Below are 23,227 nucleotides of genomic sequence, written 5' to 3'. Positions count from 1 at the left end.
TAAGAAGTATGTTTAAAGACACCAGGTCTAAGATTAACAAAAAATACTTTGTCTAATGCAATTGACAGTTCATTGGGTAAGTGAAGATTACTGAGTTAATTTTTAAAATGTGCAAAGAATGAGCACCCAGTGACAGTTAAGGATGGATACTTCCATATACCTCCTCCTTCATTAGATAGTCTTGTTGCCTCACTGGAGTAAGAAAATATAGAATCATCTGATTTGTCATCTCCAACGCCAGAAGTACTGGTAGAATGCAAATGGCATTGGCTACGTCTTGCTTTTTCTATAAGAAAAATACAATACTGCAATAAATAGTATTGTAAAAAAAAAATTAAAAGGGACTTTTTATTTTAAAAATACTAAAATATAAATAAACACAATCAAGCACCATTATGTACAAAGCAACTATATTTTCTCTTGCACACACACACATACATACACAATAATGCTTTAAGTAGAAAAGTGGGTATTGAGGCCTTGTGCAGTTGTTTATAAGAGATAGCAGTCATCAGGAAGAGCAATTTTTAAAAACAGAAAGAAAGAAACCTCTATCCTCTCACTTAAAGTGATTCAACCAAGGCCAAAGGGAAAAAAACAACATTTTATAGCTCATTTAAATCAAGTAAGGTGAGAGCTATGCAAATAGAGATGCTGTTCTTTTTGTTTGCCTGAAGAATTATCTTTTAAAGGCAGATTGTAGGTCTAACAATTTATCTTTTGTGGCCTTATTAATAATTTTAGAGTATATAATATTCCTTATTCACTTACTTTCACACTATAAACAGCTGCTGGTACATGTAAGTATGAATTCAAACTTACAGAAAGAAAGAGTTGGGTTTAATTCTTTCTCATGGTGGCTGCTTAGCTCCAACAACTGCTTCCTGTTGGGGCCCTAAGGAGTCCGGGTGGGGAGGCGAGGAGTGGCTGGGAGGGGCGAATAGAGGCTGGTGAGGTGCCCCTTGACGTGAGTGACATCAAGTTGGCCATGCCTACCCAATCACATGACCACCTAGCCACTCCCACCCAGCTGGTCATTAGGCAGATCATATTAGTGCTCTGTGTGATTTAAAATTATGAATTTAGTGGTCCCTGAGGTCCAAAAGGTTGGGGACCCCTGAACCATGTAAATCTCAATAAAACTTTGTAAAACAAGCAGGGTGATATGGAACAATGGCACAAAAGCCTTTCTGGAATCATACATTCTGTAAATAGTTTCATATTCCTACAGAAGCTGGGCAGCTGATTAAATCCCAACAGGCCATTTTTTTTACAACCTGGTACCAACCTAATGAGTTGGTCTACATCTGACATTACCTCCAATCAGTCTCTAAATGAAAGTGAATTAGTTTTCACTAAGTGAAATTTCATATGCAATAACCCTATTCATATTCATGCAGCCCTAGTAAACAAAATAATAGTATGCTGTTATTTTCACACAGGTGCAATTTATTAGGTCAGTTTTACTTCCAGGACTATAACAAACTAATGCAGAAAAACATAATCAAACAATACCCAAAAGCACATGTAGACTCTTAGACTGAATATTATCTTCCAAAGGATCAAGGTCGAAGATGGAGCCAGGATCTGTGCGCCAAACTTTGAGATCTTTTCCCCCAAAAAGAAACAACAGGACAGTAGGTAAAGAAAGTCAAGGAGAAAATTCAGCTGCTCTATTATTAGAAAGACAGTGGCTATCCTGCTGTAGCTGAAACATACTCTTTCTAATTATCAAAAGACATTATTATAGGAGTCAACACAGTCTGAGTTTGTGAAGTTATTTTCAAATAGAGCTGGGAAACAATCTTCAGTATCAAATTTCCTGTTTATAGTGATTTTATCTAATTGTTTGTATGAAACACTGCTTTATTTACATTACTCCAGTTGTAGGAGTAGATTCAAATTTTGTTTGTAGTCAAAATAGTAACAAGTTTTCATTTCAATCTAGAACAGGGGTGTCAAACTCAATTTCATTGAGGGCCACATCAGCATTGCCCTCAAAGGGCCAGTTTCATGTAAGACTATGTATCATATTAGTTCAGGAGTCCATTATGACTAAGTCACAGTAGGATGCTGTGAGATCTTCTGGGGCATAAGGGGCTGTGGGTCATGTGATGGGGTGGTGGTCAGTCTCTCCCAACAGGTAGGTCATGTGATAGGATGGTATTCAGGTGGCTGGCTGGCCCTTCTTCTTCTTCTCTCTCTCTCTCTCTCTTTTCTCTCTTCTCTCTCTAATCTTGCACTGCCTGCTGGGGTTTCCTTTCACAGCCTCTGCTCCTCTGCTTCCCTCCTTTTCACTCACTCTTCTCTCCCTCAGGCTTGCCCCACAGAAGCCTCTCCCCTCCTCCCTATCACCTTCTGTTCCTCTCACTCCTCTCCTTTTCTGGCTAAAACCTCCTACTTTTATCTCCTCTCCTCTCCTCTCTCCCTGCTTCCTCATCTTTATCTATGTTCTGGGCATGTCACTCTCTGGGGCTCAGGATCAGCCACTGTTCCACCCATGTGGCTGATGCTGCCCTCCTGGCCTTTGCACACAGCGCTCATCAGCTGGAGCTGCATGCCCTGATTCTGGGGTCTCTGCTGAGCTCCAGCAGCCCCACAGCTCCAGCTTCCTCAAGGCTTCTTGCTGTTGCCAGCCAATAGCCAGAGCTGCTGGAAGCTGATCAGCTGGAGACACAAGCACATGCACTGATCCCAGGGCCTCAGCAGAGCCCCAGCAACATTGCTGCTCCAGCTCACTTTCCCCCAGACCTGTGTGGTGGGTGCTACCACTGCTTCAGCTCACTCTCCCACTACACACATGCCTTCCGTCCTTTCTATTTCTTTCCCTCCCTTTCCTTCCCTCGCCAGTCATTCACTTTCAGGCAGCGGGCACGATTGCCACTGACACGATACCAGAAGAAGCGGGCAGGTAACTACTCAATCACTTCTTCCTATTAGTCTGCTTGGGGGCCAGACCCAAACACATCACAGGCCAGATCTGGCCTGCAGGCTTTGAGTTTGACATGTCTGGTCTAGAGACTGTTTCATAAGCAACCATCTTTTTCAAAATAATTTGCTCCCTGTAATAATTTAGAATTTTAGCCATGTTTGTCTCCTTCCTTGGTACAATTCTGTAACATAAAAACATAAAAGTGCATCTAAATCTGTAACTAGATAGGTAGGTAGGTAGGTAGGTAGGTAGGTAGGTAGGTAGGTAGGTAGATAGATAGATAGATAGATAGATAGACAGACAGACAGACAGACAGACAGACAGACAGACAGACAGACAGACAGACAGACAGACAGATCTATTTTGTCCTATGTCTAAACAAATGATACCATATGCAAATAATACATTTCTGTTTCTATTGTTTTTGAGAATTAATTCATATTGTCTGGAAAAAATTACTATGAAACTTTCAAATTCATATAAAAGCATTGCTTATGTTTCACAATCCGAATTTGGAAACAATGCAAAACAGTGCTTGGCCATAACTCTGTCCAGGTCTTCGTTTTCTTACCTTGTCATTGTACCCAATGAAGTACTATTCTAATGAATGCTATGATAATTTGAAGCCATCTCTGATGGCCGCCAAGTTGCAGTAATAGTTTGTGAGCCCCAAACCTACCTGTTCTTAAACGCCAATTGACAAGGGTATTTGAGGACAGTATTGTCTCCATGATGATACCCCAATCATAAAAGATACGTTGCAAACCATTATTTCACATTTATCTATAAATGTATCAATTTAATTTGCTGTTTTATAAGAGTTTGTTACAAATGGTTTTTAATGTTTCACAAAAAAACTATGTCAAACTGATTTTCACTGGCAAATGAGACAAGGCCCCCAAAATAAAACCTGTAAGATGCTTACATATGTTCATAGAGACATAGATAGATAGTTCATGCAGTGAAACCATAGAGACATTGAATATGACAATACAGACATTGAAAAAAGTTTGCATCTAATTCACTAGTCTCTAAAGCAGTTTTCCTTAATCCAGTATTTTATAGAAACATTGGACTATTAACTTATTCAGCTATTCACTACTTGCCAATTCAGTGTTAGCTAAATATAATCTGACACTGTTCAAATACTCTGATGAGAGTTTTAAACTAGTAACATGCAAAAAAAATATTTTCATCATAGTATACAAACAATTATTCTTACCAAGTAAAATAATATTTTATAACAATAAAATGCCTTACAAGACATTGAAATGGTAGAAGTTAATTCCTTTCATATTGATCTATAAAATGTCAAATGACAATTTGTTCTGTGATTACTTTCATTATTAAAATATTTAAAAGTTTTAATATTGGCCTTTCATATTAAGAGTTTAAATACTTATTGAATTATGTCTTTTTTTCAAAAAAAAATTAAGTTCTTGTCAAGCAATTTAATGATAGATTAAAATTTCCTTCATTATTATATTAATTAATATTCTCATTAGTTTAGAGGGCACTGCAATTAGCATTTTTGCTGGGAAACAATTATTGTCTGATAATCCCAAATGACCTATCATTCTAATATGATAAAGATAATAAAGAAATTTAATAAAGAAATTTGATATGACACAAAAGCACGTAACTGCAAGTATCAACAGCATTTCAGTTATACTAATAATTATTTGATGTCTGGCTCAAAAAACAAGACAGACATACAGATTCTTCTATGCAATTTCCTTTATTGTTCCTTACCCATAGATAGAGACCTTGCCAAGCTAAAGCAAACTACTTACATCAGAGGTGGAATTCATTTACCTTCCCTACCAGTTCGCAAATGTGAATGCACTCGCCTCCACTGCAGATGTGCACGGCCTTCTGTGCATGCGCAGTGCTTGTGCATTACGTCTGGGCATGTGTGCAGAGCCTCCCGCAGCTGCCACTACCGGTTCGCCCGAACTAAACAGAACTAGCTGAATCCCACCTCTGACTTACACCATTAATCACAGACTCAGAGTACCTCTAGGTAGGAGCAGCCCTTCCTCCTTTAAACTACATTCCACCATGTCTTATCACAAAAAACAAAAAATAAATAATTAAGAGATGGCCACGTAAGTTTCTGATTCTGTAAAGTTACAGAATTGACTTACCCACAATTATTCCAGGTCTCCTGTCCATTTCAACTATGTGTGGGTGAACACCTTTGTATGCAGCATCACTAACCACTTGGGTATTCCTTCTCACCCGTTCAGTTACAGGGTCATCCACTACTGGAGTGAACCCTCTGCCTTTTGTCTTCTCAAAATCTTCATGGTATTTGACCTGGAGAAAAATATGTACATTGTCTGAGATTCAAGTATTAAGAACAGTAAATAATTATTGGACATTGCCATTGGCTTGTATTCAACAATATACAGAATTTCTATCATACAGAAGGATGCTCTTCTTGTTTTTCTTCCCTGAATTCTCCTAAAATTGGCTCCAGTAGGTCAGTAATGGAGACTACAGAAAGTACAAAAATAAGGGAGCTATTATTCCATCAACCAATGATAATATCCCATTTTGTTGCTTATTACACAAGTGATTAATCATCAACATGCAATTTTTCATTGCCAGTATATGCCTTTATGTCTATAGCATATGTCAGTTTCAGTGCTGATCTTTAAGAATATTTTAAGTAATTGCATCATTAGTCATAACCAGTTATGTTCTCATGCAAGTGTTGATATTAAATTGGCTTAATTTCAAATAATGCTTCATGTTAATCCAGTTAACCCAGTTATTACAGGGTCTGTATACAGGTAGCTCTTGATATCTGCAGTTATCCGTATCTATGACTGAACCATAGAGATCAGTCTCTGATAAACATATAAAAAGTTTCAGCATACTGCAATTTGGACCTTATTTTTTATTACTTTACAAATGGAAAAAACATGATAAAACCGTTTTTGTGCATGCATAAAAAACCTTTATAAGAGTTAGGTGATCTATTCAGTATTCCTACATCTGTTCTTCCTGGATCCTACTTAAACAGTGAGTCACAAAAATTCATATGGCTTTTTTGCAGCAGCAAAGTCTGTCTCCCTCCCAATATTAATAGAGAGGCCTTTCACTTGAACCACTGGATGCTAACACAGTCCAATCACAGTGTGAAATTTTACAACAGTAGTGAGCCAACAAGATTTGCCACAACCAAGTGAGGAGAAAGAGGAACAGATATAGGTGCATTGCCACAGAATAAGTAGGGGAGAAAAAGTGATAAAACTTGTGAGGGGAAGAGAGAATGGCCATAGTCTCCTAAACCCAACCCCCAATTCCTGTACAGTCAAGATTGTATTTCATATTTGTTATTTACTGGTTTTATATATACTGGAATAGAACCCACAAATAAGGAGAGTCACCTCTACTTTTTTAACCCTTCTCCAAGATCATAATGTATTCTGCACAATCCATATACATAACTTTGCAAAACAATCTCAACAACCACATTCAGAATTCCACTTGCACACATGAACCTCTAACATGCACAGGCACAAGGCAGTGTGTGTCATCCTCTCCTATTAAGTTTCGGGATGTGGAAAGAAAAGAGCCATGTGACGTGTTCAAAAAGCCACTCAGTGAATTATTAGATAAATCATTTAATTAGTATTATAGGGGGGAAATTATATTGTTAGCAACTCCACTCCATCAACCACAGTGTAAGAAGAAATTAATTCTCACTTCAGTTGTGTGGGCAAAGCTTTTGTCTGTTAATTCAGAGTACAACACAATATTGTTCCTTAGAACATGTGAAGAATCTACCCTACCATTGAGATGATGTTTTGTGTTTCTTTGACATGCCTTAACTCGGGTGTATCTAGAATCACGCTAGGTCTACCTTTCATTTGCTGCTGATCTCTGCTGTACTTGACCTGTAAAATATATCATTACACAGAAATATTTTGATCACTGTTAACTTTGAAAATGCTAACAATATTGTTATTATCATCGCCAGGACTGCAATCATATGTCCATTCAAAACCTGAATATCAATGATCTGGTAAATTACAGTTCATAACATTTGAATGGCTAGTGGATATTATAAAGAAAGATTGTTTAAACGTCAAAGAACTAATGGTAGTATTGCACAAAAAATGAAATAGAGCTTTAAAAAAATGCACAATTGTTCCCACCTAATTAATGACAGTCATTAGGCCATATGGATGAACATATCTTTCTGTAGTCATTTTAAAATGTCAAACAGGAAGGATCCATTCTTGATCAAACAGATACATTTATTAATGCAAAACAACCAAAAGAAACAAGAGACAAAGGACTTGCCGAGCTGATAATTTCTTGATTCTTCTTGACTCTTTCCATTTCAGGAGTGACACTCACTGAAGTACCTTTACCAAGCTGCTCTTTATAGCATACCTGATAATTAATGACATATAACCTGTGATTGACCCATGTTAAGTAATGCATTGCATTAAAAAACATTTGATAGTTAATTTCCTTTTGCCAGTTTGCTTCAAGATTATTAATACTGCATACTAAAGGATAAAAATATTGCTTTCTCTCTAGTTCACTATTTGAGGGAGGAAGGAAAATATGAACATACATAAATATTGCTAACATAAATCTAATTTACTTGAAGGTGAAAGGATTGAAATGGAACTTCAAGTAACTCCAACTCAGTGGAAGTTTATACTGTTCAAAATAAAAGTTCCTAGAAGAAAAATATATACAAAAATAATTTTCTTTCTAAAATGTTTAGAACATGGTAAGTGCATAATGATTGCATGAATAATTTCATGATTCATGACAGAAGCTAACGTGTAAAAATCAGAAAATTATTATTAAAAGTTGCAAAATGATCAAAAGTTCTTCAAAATCAGAAGGAATATAATAAAAGTAAAATTATAAGAAAGTAGCGCTGCTCATACTTATAAGGAACTTAGAAAACTTAGAAAAGTCATTTCAGAATAGCAGTAGTGAGAAGAAAGACTTCGCTGCACCAAATTATTACAGGATTTGAAAAATGGATATACAAAAATATCTGTATTTTGGATCTCTGATTCTATTGCACTATTTTATTTCACAGTATAGAACAATAATAACATCACTACAACAACTTTTACTATTTATGCAAAGCACAATGTATAGTACTAGTTAAACTTACTGTGCTAATATTTTTCTGATTTTTCTTTACATGTTCAGTCACAGGAGTCTCTGCTACTGTTATACCAGCACCTAATTTTTTCTTGTAAAGAACCTTCATTAAACAAAGAAAATAAAATAAATACACAATTTCTAGGAAACATTTGGGTGATTGGGGAAGGATCTATTCCATTATTTGAAATTTAGGAGATATTTAGTTTTCCATGAGATAACTAAATCAGCAGAGAAACTCCATTTTTTCAACTGTTATCTACTGGAATGCATAGTAGATAAAGTCTTGCATTAAAAGAACATTACTTTAGGCTATAGAAACTACTTAAAATGCTTTATAGGATACGTGTGAGCCCAAAACACATAGGATACATGTGAGCCCAAAACTCATTTCAAAATAAAGTCAGGAAATGGTTAGAAGAACCATCCATGCTGAAGACTGGAACCAATCATTCATTGAGATTTGCATTCTAATGTCCTATAGATAGATAACTTTGGAATGAACCTGAATTCAATATTGAATTTAGCATATAGGCACCATATTTCATCATCTGCCCTTAGACAAGAAACTGTAACAGTCTTATTTATATCAGGATTGTGCAATAGAATACCTGTCTTACATTTCCCGAAACTTTTCTTCATCTTCATTAAGAGGCAATCGGAGCTCATCAAAGAAACTTTAAAGCATTTTAGATTTTACTTTACAAATTATGCTATTGACAATGGTTTTTTTTTTGTTATATGTTGCATATATCCATCATTTGATGAATGATGAATGATGCCATCATGGTGAACATAAGGACGACAAACACCTTGTACAATGTGATAGTATGGAGTATGTGGTAGAAGACACAGAGAAGAATAATGCTTATGGAGTTCCTAATCAGCAACCATGTAGTAATTATATCCTATTTAGTGAAATGTTTCTCACTTTAGGTTATAGAAAACACCATTGGGAGAAATATTAAATAATTTATTAAATAAATGAAAACCTCATAAAACTCTTATGATTCATTTCAATCTAGTGGTTTTCACAGTCCTTGTTTGATTCATGAAACTGTAACTAACTCCATTCACTCAGTGGTATTATAAACTTTTGAGTGTCCTAAAATAACTTATACCACTTAAGCTACTTGTTAAATTTTTATATAGAACTTTAGAATCAGAATAACAGAATTGGAAGGGACCTTGGAGGTTTTCTAATCCAAACACTGTTCAGGCAGGAAACCGTATACCATTTCAGACAAATGGTTGTCCAATCTCTTTAAAATCTTCCAGTGTTGGAACATCCACAACTTCTAGAGGAAAGTTGCTCCACTGATTAATTGTTCTAACTGTCAAGAAATTTCTCCTTAGTTCTAAGTTGCTTCTCTCCTTGCTTCCACCCATTGCTTCTTGTCCTGCCTTCAGGTGCTTTGGAGAATAGCTTGACCTCCTCTTCTTCATGGCAGCCCTTGAGATATTGGAACACTTCTATCATGTCACCCCCTAGTCCTTCTTTTCATTAAACTAATCATACCAATTCCAGCAATATTCTTTATATGTTTCCAGTCCCTAATCAGCTTTGCTACTTTTCTCTGCATTCTTTCTAGAGTCTCAACATCTTTTTTATAATGTGGAGACCAAAACTGGATACAGTATTCCAAGTGTGGCCTTACCAAGGCATTATACTAACACTTCACATGATCTTGATTCTATCCCTCTGTTCATGCAGCCTAGAACTGTGTTGGCTTTTTTGACAGATGCAGCACACTGCTGCCTCATATTTGAGTTATTGTCCACTAGGACTTTAAAATCCCTCTCACAGTTACTACTATTGAGCCAGTACCACCTATACTATAAATGTTAATCTGATTTTTCTTGCCTAAATATAGAACTTTACTTTTTCACAATTGAATTTAATTTTGTAGATAGCACTTAATGATCAAGTCTGTCAAGATCCTTCTGAATCTTAAGCTTATCTTGTGAGTATTGGCTATTCCTTCCAGCTTGGTGTCATCTGCAGATTTAATGAGTTCCTCATCTATCTCCAAATCATTGATGAAGATATTAAAGAGTACTGGACCTAATTATTAGTAACTAAAAGAATTAAAAAATACTAATTAGTACTGTTTCCCTCCCTATTAACTTTTTAAATAAATAAATACTAAATAAATACAATGTTATGTCATTCATGCATTCTTTAATTGTTGCCTCTCTGGCCAAATTTAAATGATTTTAAGGCAGACTTTCTTAGTCTGCATCTTATTAACATGTTGTAGGACCTCAATTCCTAAGATGCTTAGTCTGCTTGGACAAAATCCTACTATCTCAACTTTAAATATTTAAAATCAACTATAGTAAATATTTCTTAGAAGTATAGATACAGATTTTCCAGAAATGAAAATCAGCTGACAAATAGAAAAAAGAGCTGAGAGGAGGATGAGGGAGGGAGGGAGGGAGAGAGAGAGGGAGGGAGAGAGAGAGGGAGGGAGAGAGAGAGAGAGAGAGAGAGATCAACAAAAATATCAATCTGCATTTACATCTTGATTCTGAGTTATGTTTACTGAATCTCAGTTATTTGCAGTTAAGTACCAGTAGATCAGTGGTGGGTTGCTACCGGTTCACCCCAGTTCGGGAGAACCGGAAGTGGCAGTGGGAGGCTCCATCCCCTGCCCGGATGTCATCAAATATGGTCTCTACATGCAAAGAAGTTTCTGCGCATGGACAGATGTGGCATGCAAGCGAAGTGAGCAAACCAGTAGCAAAGGTAAGTGAAACCCACCCCTACAGTAGATGGAAAGTTTAAGATAAAGGTAAGGTTTATCTATATAAAATACATTTGGTTTTTTTCATGAAAACAGTATAAAACTAGTTCCCAGTTCAAAATATTAATTCCAAAGATGCATTTTGTACCAGAGAATTTATATAATGCGTTTGGAAATAATATGCATATTTCTACCATGTTCTGAAACACAAGAGAATTAATTCAATACTACATATTGCAAAATATGTCTATTATAATTGCCACTACTTACAGTACTGATATTTCTTTGCGCATTTTTAATCCTCTCAATTTCAGGAGTACTTGGCACAGCAGAATAAGTACATAGCATCTTCACTGCTTCATCTTTATATTTCTTCTGAAAAAATATCCCACCATTTATTATACACACTTAACATACTGACATTAATTGGCAGTTTCAATTGACTTAAATTTGTTTACATCAATCTGATTACCATTTTAAAAATTCATTCCCGTTGTCAGGTTTAAATAAACTGGGCCATTGTAAACTGGGCATTAAAGTCTAAATAATTAATTCCAGGCTGTTCAGTTACCACAAGTTCCAAGAACTATATGTGTAATTCTTAAAAATAAGACTACTATCAGAATAGGCACCCCTACACCCAGAAGAATATCCCTATTCTATGAATGATTCTTAATTATTGCTCATTCTCTACTCACCTGACTAGCTATTTCAGATGCCTTTCTTGCTCGCTCTATGTCTGGAATATCTGGGCCTATTAGCATTCCTTTCCCTTTGATTTCAGTCTCCAAATCCTTCATGTATTCTTTCTGCAAAACATAGCACATTAAAGAATTCTGAAATATATGCAACCTTTAGTCATTTGTATCCATACTTGTATGAGCTTTCAAAGATTTTATTGTAACACAGTCTAGATTTCTGATGCCTGGCTGCACTTCCATAGGATTTATTTTTATTATTTTTGTATATTTTCTATTCTCAAAAAAAAAAAAAAAGAATTTTGTCAAAACACATTTTAAGAGACCATTATACTTTATTTTGAATGCCACTGAATGCTCTGATCTGGACTAACCTGGCTTGCAAGTTCATAAGCTTTTTTTGCTCGTTGTATATCAAGCGTATCCATGCCCACTTGCATTCCCTTTCCTTTAATTTCCATCTCTAGATGTTTCTTGTATTCTTTCTATAAAGAACAGAACATGAAATAATCAGATCTACCAGTATAACAACTCCAGCTTTTATACAAAACTTTGTTTAATCTATGGTGCTTTTATTAAGTGAGGATACTAGAACAGGGGTGTCAAACTCAAGGTGCTTAGATGTCGCCTGGGGCCTACCCTGGAAACAGTGAAGGACCAGCCCATAGTGCCTCTGCCAGTGAAAACAGAGCTCGGGAAGACTACATGTGATCCTCGCGAGTTCCATTTTCTCTGGCAGAGAGTTGCAGGAGGCCAGCGCAGCCAAAAGCGGAGATCAGGAGCCCGTTTTCACTGGCAGAGCACTCAGGCCACCATAGGTGCCCCGGACATGAGTGACATCAAGATGTTCTGTCCCCCCCACCTCAGTCCGGGAGGCACGAGAAATGGCTCAATTAGCTGGCAATTGAGTCCACAGCAGCTATCAGCTCTGGCAGCAACCCACCGAGCATCTGCCAAGGTTTTTCTGTTATCTTTCTTGATGCCGGCGTGTCAACCAGGAAGTCAGGAATTAAACAGCACTTCAGCTTAAGTTCTCTCTAGGCAGTTTGATTTGTTCGTCACGAAGCAGTATAGCAGCCCCTCCTGCTTTTTTATACCCTGTGGGGTATGGCTCCGTGACTCAGCACTTTCTAGGCCTGCCCCACCCCTGCTTCTGTTGTTCCCGCCTCTCATCCACGAAACCTGGAGTCTAACCAGGACTGATTGTCCTCAGCTGGGTCTGGAAGCATTTCCTGGGCGTGGGGAGTTACAGGAGATGGAGGCCTCGTCACCTCTTCTACCTGGCCTGCCTCTGGCTCCTGGAGCTGAGCCAGGGAAGCCGGCCCTGCAAAAGGGAGCCCTGACGGCCTTTGCCCCTCACTCTCTGAGTCACTTTCTGGCAGGGGGCCAGGCCCGGGGGGAGGGCTGGAGCCACAACACAAGACATCAAGATGGCCACACACACCATCACCCCTCCTGCCCCCCCCCCCGATGCAGCCCTCAATGAAATCGAGTTTGACACCCCTGCACTAGAAGATCAAAATGTTTTATACATTCAGAACAAGTGGATTGTAGGAAACATTCTGATATATTTTTCATATCCTGTTACTATCTAAAAATAATAATTATAAAAGGTCTACAGTATCCAATTCCATCTTGGATTTGTTTGCCATCCTACATTTTTGATGCATATGAAGGTGAACACCAGATAAAGAACCAGCAGCTGTGATTTCTCATTGTTGTAAATAAATAATTTTAGCAATAATATAGTTTATTAAATGTATATGCTTTTATAGAAGGTGACTAGCACCCTGAACTGCATTCAAAAGCAAACCAGCAACCGACTTGCAAAGATGAGTTGTTACATGGGCATAACAAGGCATAATGAAGCAGGCCCATAACTTCCTGCATTGATGTATTCTGGACCACTTGCTTCTGGGCAATTTTCAAGGACAGCCCCCTTTAGTCAAGCTGTGAGTTGGGCAGGGCTTGAGTGACTATATGAAGGGGTCCAACAATCAGTTTACTAATAGCAATATAATGTAATAATACCATACACTAAGTCAGTGATGGTTAACCTTTGTAACACCGAGTGCCGAAACTGGACCACGCCAGAGCACCGGAACCCAGAAGAGAGCAGCTGGCAGGTGCACATGCCCGTAGTGGCCAGCTGCTCTTCCAGGTTCCGTCGTGTGTGCCAGCCAGCTGTCTTTTCCAAGTTCCCGGAAGGGCAGCTGGCAATGGCATGCGTGCCCACAGAGAGGACTCTGCGTGCCACCTCTGGCATGCGTGTCATAGGTTCTCCATCACAGTACTAAGTTATAATGTATAAAATTATGCTTTGAAAGTATCTTAAGCAAACCTGGCTTGTAATTTCGGATGCTCTCTTTGCTCGCTGTATTTCAGGAGTATCAGTGCCAACTTGCATTCCTTTTCCTTTAATTTTGGTCTCCAGATCTTTCCTATATTCTTTCTGTGAATGTAAGAATATACACTGTAAACTCACAAGCATCACTTTGGGAATGGGAGGTGGGGGAGAAGATACTTTTTAAAGTATACATATATGTAAAATCTTATGACCTGTACAAGCAGAATTGAGGGTTTATTCTCTGAAATAGGCTGTTTTGAAATTATAAAATGTATATAAGTCTACAATAAACATGTTTGAGAATTACCTATTTAAAAAGTCATTGTGTGGTAATATCTCTCTCTCTCTCTCTCCCTCCCTCTCTGACTCTGTCTGTCTCTCTTCCTCCTCCCTCCCACCCTCTTATAACTTATAATAGTATTAAGTTCTAGAAAGATACTTAATTTTGGTATATTTGTCTATCAATATTTTTAAACATATAAGGAACGCTTCATTACTTTGAATGAAATTTTATACTACCTCAATATTATTTACTTATTTAAATTTAAATAATTAATACAAAATGAATGGATGTAATAATATTCTCATATACATATCTATTCTGACTGTTCAAGAGCCACTACTGAAGGAAACAAGTCTCCTGTTTTAAACATGTGGGAACAATCCTTCATTCTACCAATAGTAGGAAACTTCATGGGGACTATGTTGCTGAAAATGAAGGTTCATCCACCATCCTTAAATTATTTAAGACAAGAGGTGGATATTATATACCTGCAGAACTCAAATTATTCGAAGCAAAACAATAACTCCTTTATGGCATCCATCGGCGCCCGTTCTGCAATTTTGCATCATTATAACTCATTTAATCCAAACTTAAAGATCAGCCCTTTAGGCTCCACAATTTAATGCCACAATGAGAGTAGGGACAGACCTCATTAAAGTGGAGGCTAAGTTGAATAAATGTAGATAACAATTACTCAACTATTGGCTCAGACATTCCCTTTTTCCCATTGGCCTTGTCCCACTAATCCATGAGGAATGATTTTCAGACTGCATGGAAAAAGGCAGTAGCAATTAAATTATAATTCTTGGGCTTGTCTCCAGATCTTCTATTCATCAAAAGATATGATGAAGCCAAAATACCCAGTGTGCTGCAGACACAGAGCAACAATTATTGCTAGTGACTCCAACAGACATGTTGCCTCTCCTATAGCATAACTAACTAATCTTGAAGTTCCTAACCAATAGTCTTTATTCTAGCATAATATCATGCCCTGCCCTCAAGCTGCTCTTGAAGGTCAATACAGGAAGTTTCCCTACCTGGAGAAATAATGTCCCAGTAGCTCTGGATACACAGAAAAATAGACTATATACTTCTCCTGGGCCTCTATTACAGATACATTCATACAGGGCCTCATCTTATGCTTATTGCATAAATATCTGGGACTCACAAGACAATTCTACACTTCCCTACTAACGCTGCTATAACATATTTGTTTGTTTGTTTTCTCACTCACTCACTCACTCATTCATTCATTCATTCAATTTCTACAAACATCCATCTCAGTCAATGAATCTGGGTGGATTGCAATTCAAAAAATATATTATAATTAAAAAAACTAAAAATATGTCAAAACAATAAAAAACACCAAAAACATTCAGATTTTATATTGTCAGGTTCAGCACAGCAGTGTTTAAAATCCATCAAATGATGACCAGTGCCATAATGAGATGCTCTTAATGAGCATATAAGTCATTATTATAGAATACTGTGATAAATTTAATCTGCCCATGTATTGCATTTATGTTCCTACACCCATTTCCTACTCACCCTTTAGATGCCTTTTCCTGTTTTATATACCAACCCTCTTTATGCTGGACTTTTGACTGTAATAAAAATTTGATTTGAATTATTTATCCAAGTCAACTCCTCTGCTTGCCTTCTTTTCATTCTGACTTTTTATGGTGAAAGAGCAGAAATATACTATGTATCTTTCGGCAATGCTCAGAGGTGCAGAATTTTGCACCAAGCCTTGTGTAAGTCCCAATTTACCTAAAATCACTTCACAGGATACATTAATTTGTGGTGGGATAGAATCTGTCTGAAGCATGTTGTCTGGATTTAGGGAAAATAGATGCATGCAGTTCATTTCTATAATAATTTAAAGGACATCCTCCTTTACTGACCTCACTAACAATTTCAGATGCTCTCTTCGCTCTTTGAAAGTCAGGAGTTTCTGAAATAAGTTTCACTCCTCTTCCCTTTATTTCCTGTTCCAGATCTTTTCTGTATTCTTTCTGTTATTTAAACAAAAGATACAAGCATATTCAAATACTGTAAAACACATTTTCCACTTACTACAAAACTAAGAATTTATTTCACTTAGATACTTCTGTGGGCAAACTTTCCATGGCATGTACCTACCTCATTTAGTATCTGAGCTGCATTTTTCACTCTGATCAAATCTGGAGTATCTTCAAGTACTGCCAGTCCTTTTCCTTTTGTCCCTTCTTCCAAATCTTTTCTGTACTCTTTCTGAAGTATTAAAAAAATCAGCTTTAAAGCAAGATCTTAAAAAGAAAAAAAATCTTTCATAGTAAATATTTTGAGTTATAACTAAAGTTTTCTATAAAATGGAGTGTATATTTATCATAGTTCAAATGGAACTGAGAAATCACAGAAGTGCGAATAGTGTAAGGTAATCTTTATCTTGCTCCTGAAAAAAGAAAAATTCTTTTACTTATACACTATGGTACCGTTACATGGTTATTTTATAAAATCGTAAGAGCTTCTATTCTGGATGGCTTTCAGGATTACAGACAAGTAAATGACCCTGTCACTCAAATTCTGTTAATGCTATCATTATTCAGAAAGGATCACTAAATGCAACACAAAAGGCACTTATCCATAAATCAGAGTTACGTAGCACAATGAGCTCTTGTGATTGAAATGAGCACATAGATGGATATTATACAAAACTTGGCAGAAAAGGCAAGCTTAATTATTTCAGTCTTGTCACACTTTATCCAGAAAAGGAAACAGACAACTTATACTTTTCTCTCTAATTGTCAAACCAAGTGGTACCATTTTAGTTTTATCTTTGGGGCATCTTCAAATTCTAAGCAGAAACTCCATTCAGTCATCACATAAATCTCATTTAATGGAATTTTATTATGATAAGGAGATACCAATAAATTGAGTAAACAATCCTAAGCTTATAAAAGCTGGAAATTGGAGTAAATTTATATATTTAAATCTGGATAAACAATAAAATTTGACAAGTTGCCATAAACATTTGTTTCCATACTTGTTCATTTGTAAGTTCAAACTATGGCTTGGCTTTAATATATAACATACACAAATTATGATGTGTTGAAATATCTGAATTGAGATTTGATATGTAAAAAACCTGCAACTATTGTTTTTATATAATAATTCAACAAACTCATTTTTCACTTATCTAACAAAAGAAAAAAAACTGAAAGAAAAAGGAAGACAAACATGATAGAATTTAAACAATATAATGACAAAAAAGACTATTCATGTCCTGTTTGTAAATGTTACCTCTTTTAGTAAATCTGTTACGTGTTTCACATGCAAGAATTCTAGAGTCTTGTCTAAGTCCAAGGCAGCTTTCCCTTTGATTTTTTCTTCGAATTCTTTTCTATACATTTTCTGTTTCCAAAACATTGTTGATTATCAAATATATATATATATATATATGTATGCATTTCTAATTTAGAGCTAGAACATTTTATAGAATGATCTCAAACATACTTTACAAAGTATAATTTAAACACTTGCAAAATACCAAAGTGTAGCTCTAAAATAATTACTGTAATTTGAGATAAATACAACAGGATCCAAAGTACTGCTTTACTCATTCCATATGTCTAAGAATACTTCTGTTTTCTGAAAGGTATCTCACAGTATTGCAAAAATGTGAAGGTATTTGAAAAAAGAAGTTTATACTACATCCAGCTGATTTGCTGCTCAACAAGTCCAATCATCTACTGAGTGAACCTAAACCAAAAACTGGATTCAAATATTGGACTGTTATCAAGTTACTCTGTTTCACAGTAAATCACACTGATTATTTAGATGCTGCTTTAGCACAACACTTTGGTTACTACACTATACAGGTAGCCCTTGACTTACAACCATTCATTTAATGACCACCCAAAGTTACAATACTGAAAAAAATTACTTATATCTGTTATTCCCATTTATGACCATTGCAGCATCCCCGTGATCCTGTGATCAAAATTCAGATTGATTCATACTTATGACAGTTGCAGTGTCCTAGGGTCAAGTGATCATCTTTTGTCATCTTGTGACACATAAAGTAAGTAGGAAAGCCAGATTCGCTTAAAAACTGTGTTACTAACTTAATAATTGCAATGATTCACTTATTATGGCAAGAAAGGTCATTACATGTGGCAAAACTCACTGAACAAATGTCTCACTTAGCAACTGAAATTTTGGGCTCAATTGTGGTCGTAAGTCAAGAACTACCTGTAATAATAATAATTTCCAAAAACATTTCACTTACTTCACTTTGAAACTTTTGAGCTTCCTTTGAAATTAGGTATGTTGGTGTGTCTATAAATTCTAGCATAGACTTGCCTTTTGATTTTTCATATTTCTCCTTATATTTAACCTAATAAAAGCATTAGACATCAAAATCAATTTAAAAATCAATAGTCCTATAATTTATCTATATACCTATTAGAAACAAAGCTTCCACATGAAAAGAAATTCTCCTTATATCTATAGAAAAGTGAATCATTTGCATATGTGTGTGTGTCTATGTAGGTATGTATACATACATACACATACACACACACACACACACATATATATATATACACACATATATATGAATATACCAGTGGTGGGTTTCAACCAGTGTTACCACCGGTTTGCTTCATGCATGTGCTTCATGCATGTGCTTCATGCATGCACTTCGTGTGCGCTTCGCTAAAATTCCAGTGTCCTAAAAACTCCAAAAAAGCCCATCACGAATACAATTTAGTCAATCCCAAAATTATACCATCAAGACCCCTTAGTTTATGGTCCTTAAAAGCTATAGATTGATAGTTTATAGTCTTTATAATTTTCCGTTTGCACCTTCTCAATTGTTCAAATTTTAAAGTCTTTTTTTCCCTTCTGTTGCTTTTCTTCTTTTGCCTCATAGGATGATCTGTCAAGTAATGTTTGTAAATCCAGCTTGGCCCACCAGGTTTCCTCAAATCTTTCAAATCCACCTTTCGAACAGTTTCAATAAAAGTTTGGTATTTATAATTCAGTTTGTCTTAAAAATCTTCAAAAAGCTGCTAAATATTTCCAAGGATCCAAATCACCTACTAAGATAGAGTCAAGGTCAAATAGTCTTCCAGATGTTGTTTACTTTCTCTCCTTTCACCACTTTTACTTGTTTCCATGTTGCGGTAATCTTCTTCCTCCAGTAGATGGCTTCCCTGCTCCCAATTCCAGCATTCAACAGTGTAAAAGTCAAAACAATTGACTGTCAACCAATCAGGGAGGTTAAAGATAGAGTTTAGAAAAGTAGTTTCTCCCAGTAATCACTTTTCATAATGTTGTTCAACTTTTTCCAGACTTTCTATGTTTTAAAGCATCCTTCAGGTATTTCTTTTGCATCTGAGACTTTAATCTTTCTCTTTAGTCTTTAGTCTTTAATCCTTCTCCATAAATCCAATCGTTGCTTTCTTAACATTTGGAGATCGTTTTTTGGAATTTTTAATTTGGGTTAAATCTCTAAGGTAAAAGTTGGAAGTTATCTCACCCGGTTTAATGCTCTGTCCATGGACTACTCCAGCACAAAATCTTACGTGTCCCAGTTGTCCCACCTTGTGATTGAGCAAAATGGCCATCATCCCTGCTGCCGTTCAGGAGAGCTTTCTTTGGATCGAGGAAATTCCTTCCCTTCACCACCCCTTTAGGGCAGCTTGATCCCATAGGGTCTCCCAGCAAGCAGTTGCCGGCTGCATTTCACAGAGCTCGCTATTTTCCAGCTGTTCCCGCCATGACATCAACGGAAGATTCCTTATATTTCCTTTCTTTTATGTATATTCAGTATCTTCCACCCTTCATCTTACACAATCTGCCAGTGTTAAGTGTTATATTAAGTACATATGCACTTCCAAGTTTATAGAGTATGTGGGCATACCTGACTTTGCAGGACTGCATTTTCTTTGTAGTGCAGCTGTTCAGCAGCATTCACTTCAAAATGATAGAGTCCCTTAGTTTTCTCAAATAGTTTCTTATATTCATACTGAAAAAAGTAAATATATCTTTAAATTTCAAAGCATATTTTGAATTCAGAACTGGTATATCTTTGTGTACATTAGGGTAGGACTTTTTGACTATATATATATATTTCATATAATGCCCTAGAAAGGAGAGAGTTTTGAGAAAGAAGGAGTTGGCAGCTGTCAGTTGTTTATATAATGATTACTTAAATGCATATAAGAACTGGGGGGTGGATTTTTGAGGCAATTCTGTGAGAATTGTGCCATTGACAATTGGTGTTTAAATTACTGATATTGAATACTGATACAATATCCTGAATATCAGATGTGATCCGGAGATTTTATAATAGAAGTTATTGTAGTGTTCTTTCCTATTTGAGACAATACAGCTCCAGAATATCTATTGACTATTGGACAAGGCAGAAGCCTGAAAAGCCCTTGTCAATATGGGAGGTCTCTTGCAATCTCTTCAAGACCCAATATGTCAAAAGCAATATATTTAAATATTAAAGTTTTTTGAACTGTATGAGCCAATATGTGTCTTCAGTGACCTATTAGAATCCATTAAATATTATTTTATCTGTTTTAAAAGTGAAAAAAGTACTTTTAACTATGATGATTCAGAAAGATGGGAAGAAAGTAAATTGCCCATTTGCTGGATCTGATCACCAAAAACTTCAAAATACTTCAAACGATTCCAACAAATGACTCTGTTGCTGCAATTGTTTTCAACCAATAATTATGGATATTTAAAATGAGAAAGCCAGTCTTCTTAAAGTTTGTATAGTCTTAGCACACATAAATACACACTTGAACATATCACTGTTGATTTTTCAATTGATTAGATTAAAATCGTTGCATTAATGTTAGCTTCTGTTTGATATCACATTGTGGATGGATTGGGGAACTGAGTGAGTTTATTACTAAATCTGCACTGATTTATTTGAAATTAAATTATCAGAATTTGAATTATTATGACAAAACTTTTGCATAGATTATCTTTCTTCTTGGGGAAAATTTGCCTCATCCTCTCTCCTGGATTCAAAACAATAATTTAATCTCCACTTCATTAGAATAGAATAGAATTTTTATTGGCCAAGTGTGATTGGACACACAAGGAATTTCTCTTGGTGCATATGCTCTCAGTGTACATAAAAGAAAAGATACGTTCATCAAGGTACAACATTTACAACACAATTGATGATCAATATATCAATATAAATCATAAGGATTGCCAGCAACAAGTTATAGTCATACAGTCATAAGTGGAAAGAGATTGGTGATGGGAACTTATATTATAAGTTTCATTATCTTATTTCTAGCATGTACATCAATTGTATGGAATGTAGCTCTGTCTCCTTCTCCCTCCAGCCACCTCAGTTATATGTAATCACAGTTACAGCTATTGCAAAAGTACTTATAACATGCTCTGAAATGCAAAAGAAATGACAGTCTTGAGGCAAGGAAGCTTCTCCACCTGTATTTATTTATTACAGATCATCACACAAATGTATGCATTATGTAGGGAAAAATTAGATCCGGTAATTTATTTATTTTGTCTTGATGGGATGAAGGAATTTATATTGCTCTTGTTCTAATACTAGTTATATCTAAAGACCAGACACTGTTCAATTAGCGGGAACATTGACTGACTCATGTTTCCTGTATTCAATCAGCATTTCAAGTGCAGCATCTCCGAAGACAACATCAACTCCTCTTAAGACAGCAGACAAGTTTGCTTTGAACTGCTTTAGTTTGCTTTAAATTTAGGAGAAATCAAAGTGGAAATTGTGGTGTGAAAATGCCATCAGATGTTCATTAAAGGTAGCTTCTCAACCAGTGCTTACGACAGCCTTTCCCAAACAGGGTATTTCCTCAAAATGTGGATTCCAACTCCCAGAATTCTTACAAATGGCATGCTAACAATATTCTTGCATCTGAGGCTCACACTTCTAGAAAATGTCCTTATTAAGAAGGCTAGTTTACGATATTCTAAGACTGACAAAATGTTAGAAAGAACCATGTATTGCTCAGAGGTCACAAAAACAAGGTCTTCCTAACAGATGATTCTGATGTCAAGCTATAGAAATAAAAATCCAGTGAACAGAACAGATGTATTTCTTGTGAGGAAGAAACAACTTGAAATAATAACTTTCTTGGAAACTTAAACATCCTGACATTTACCAAAATAATTACAAGAAGTTCAACTTACATTACTATGGATCTTGCTGGCATTCAATGCATGCTCTAATTGTAAGAGGTTTGAAAATGCAGATCTGGGTTTATGAAGACTGTTCAGACTTTCTTTTTTGTATTTTATCTTTAAGAAGGAAAAAAATTTCTTTGGTAAAAGTACCAAAAAGCAGAAAAGAAATAAGATATTTCCAATTTCCTTGCAAAAAAAATAAGAATGTATTTATTTCATATTTATAGTGGCCATAAGGTGGCGCTCATTTACTGCAGAGCACCAAAATGTAATCAGAAAACATTCCATCTAGGAGCAAATTAAAACTTTGAACATGGACTAGACTTTTCCAATTAAAATATAAGGAAATTATTCTAGAGAATTTAAATGTGTACTTACAATATTCACTAGAAGAAATGTAGTGAAATATTCCCTCAAAAAAATTCCACTTACATCACTTGCCAATTCAGAAGCCAGTTGAGCTTGCTTGAAAAAAGCAGTTTCTAGAGGATTGAAACAATAATTCTTCATTTCTTTAACAGACTTCTCTTTATATTTAACCTAAGAAATAAATATATCACTATAAATAATACATTTATGAAGAATTCAGGTATTTATTATTATTTTATTTAAATTATTTTATCATACCAAAAGGAAAAAAGTATACCAAAAGGAAAAACAAGTAGTGTTAAACTTTGACCACTCAGAATAATATTGATCAATCTTTTGATTGTATTACTAAAAAGCTGGTTCTACTGTACAAAGAAAGGGAACATCTGGGGTGACACATAAAAGAATATTTTTTAAAAGTCCCATTCATGATAAATATGTAGTTCTCCATATAATGATGAATTTCAAATTTCTAGTATATAATTCAAATCATTTTCACATATTTAA

At 35.8% G+C, this 23,227-nt stretch overlaps 1 protein-coding gene across 1 annotated transcript in view; it reads right to left on the bottom strand.

Moving 5' to 3' along the window:
• Positions 1-23,227, bottom strand: part of LOC131197631 (nebulette-like) — a 56,585-nt gene that overhangs the window by 10,734 nt on the left and 22,624 nt on the right. The window contains 17 exon segments of the mRNA XM_058181938.1: positions 161-286; positions 1,516-1,608; positions 5,080-5,251; positions 6,736-6,840; positions 7,250-7,342; positions 8,091-8,183; positions 11,098-11,202; positions 11,526-11,636; positions 11,900-12,010; positions 13,867-13,977; positions 16,060-16,170; positions 16,298-16,408; positions 17,438-17,548; positions 18,426-18,533; positions 20,064-20,168; positions 22,358-22,465; positions 22,784-22,891. Of these exon segments, the coding sequence (XP_058037921.1) occupies positions 161-286; positions 1,516-1,608; positions 5,080-5,251; positions 6,736-6,840; positions 7,250-7,342; positions 8,091-8,183; positions 11,098-11,202; positions 11,526-11,636; positions 11,900-12,010; positions 13,867-13,977; positions 16,060-16,170; positions 16,298-16,408; positions 17,438-17,548; positions 18,426-18,533; positions 20,064-20,168; positions 22,358-22,465; positions 22,784-22,891 (1,882 nt within the window).

Source organism: Ahaetulla prasina, chromosome 4 (assembly GCF_028640845.1).
Source record: "Ahaetulla prasina isolate Xishuangbanna chromosome 4, ASM2864084v1, whole genome shotgun sequence".
Taxonomy (NCBI): domain Eukaryota; kingdom Metazoa; phylum Chordata; class Lepidosauria; order Squamata; family Colubridae; genus Ahaetulla; species Ahaetulla prasina.
Note: the sequence above shows the minus strand (reverse complement) of the source record. Positions and strands in the feature narration are given on the sequence as shown.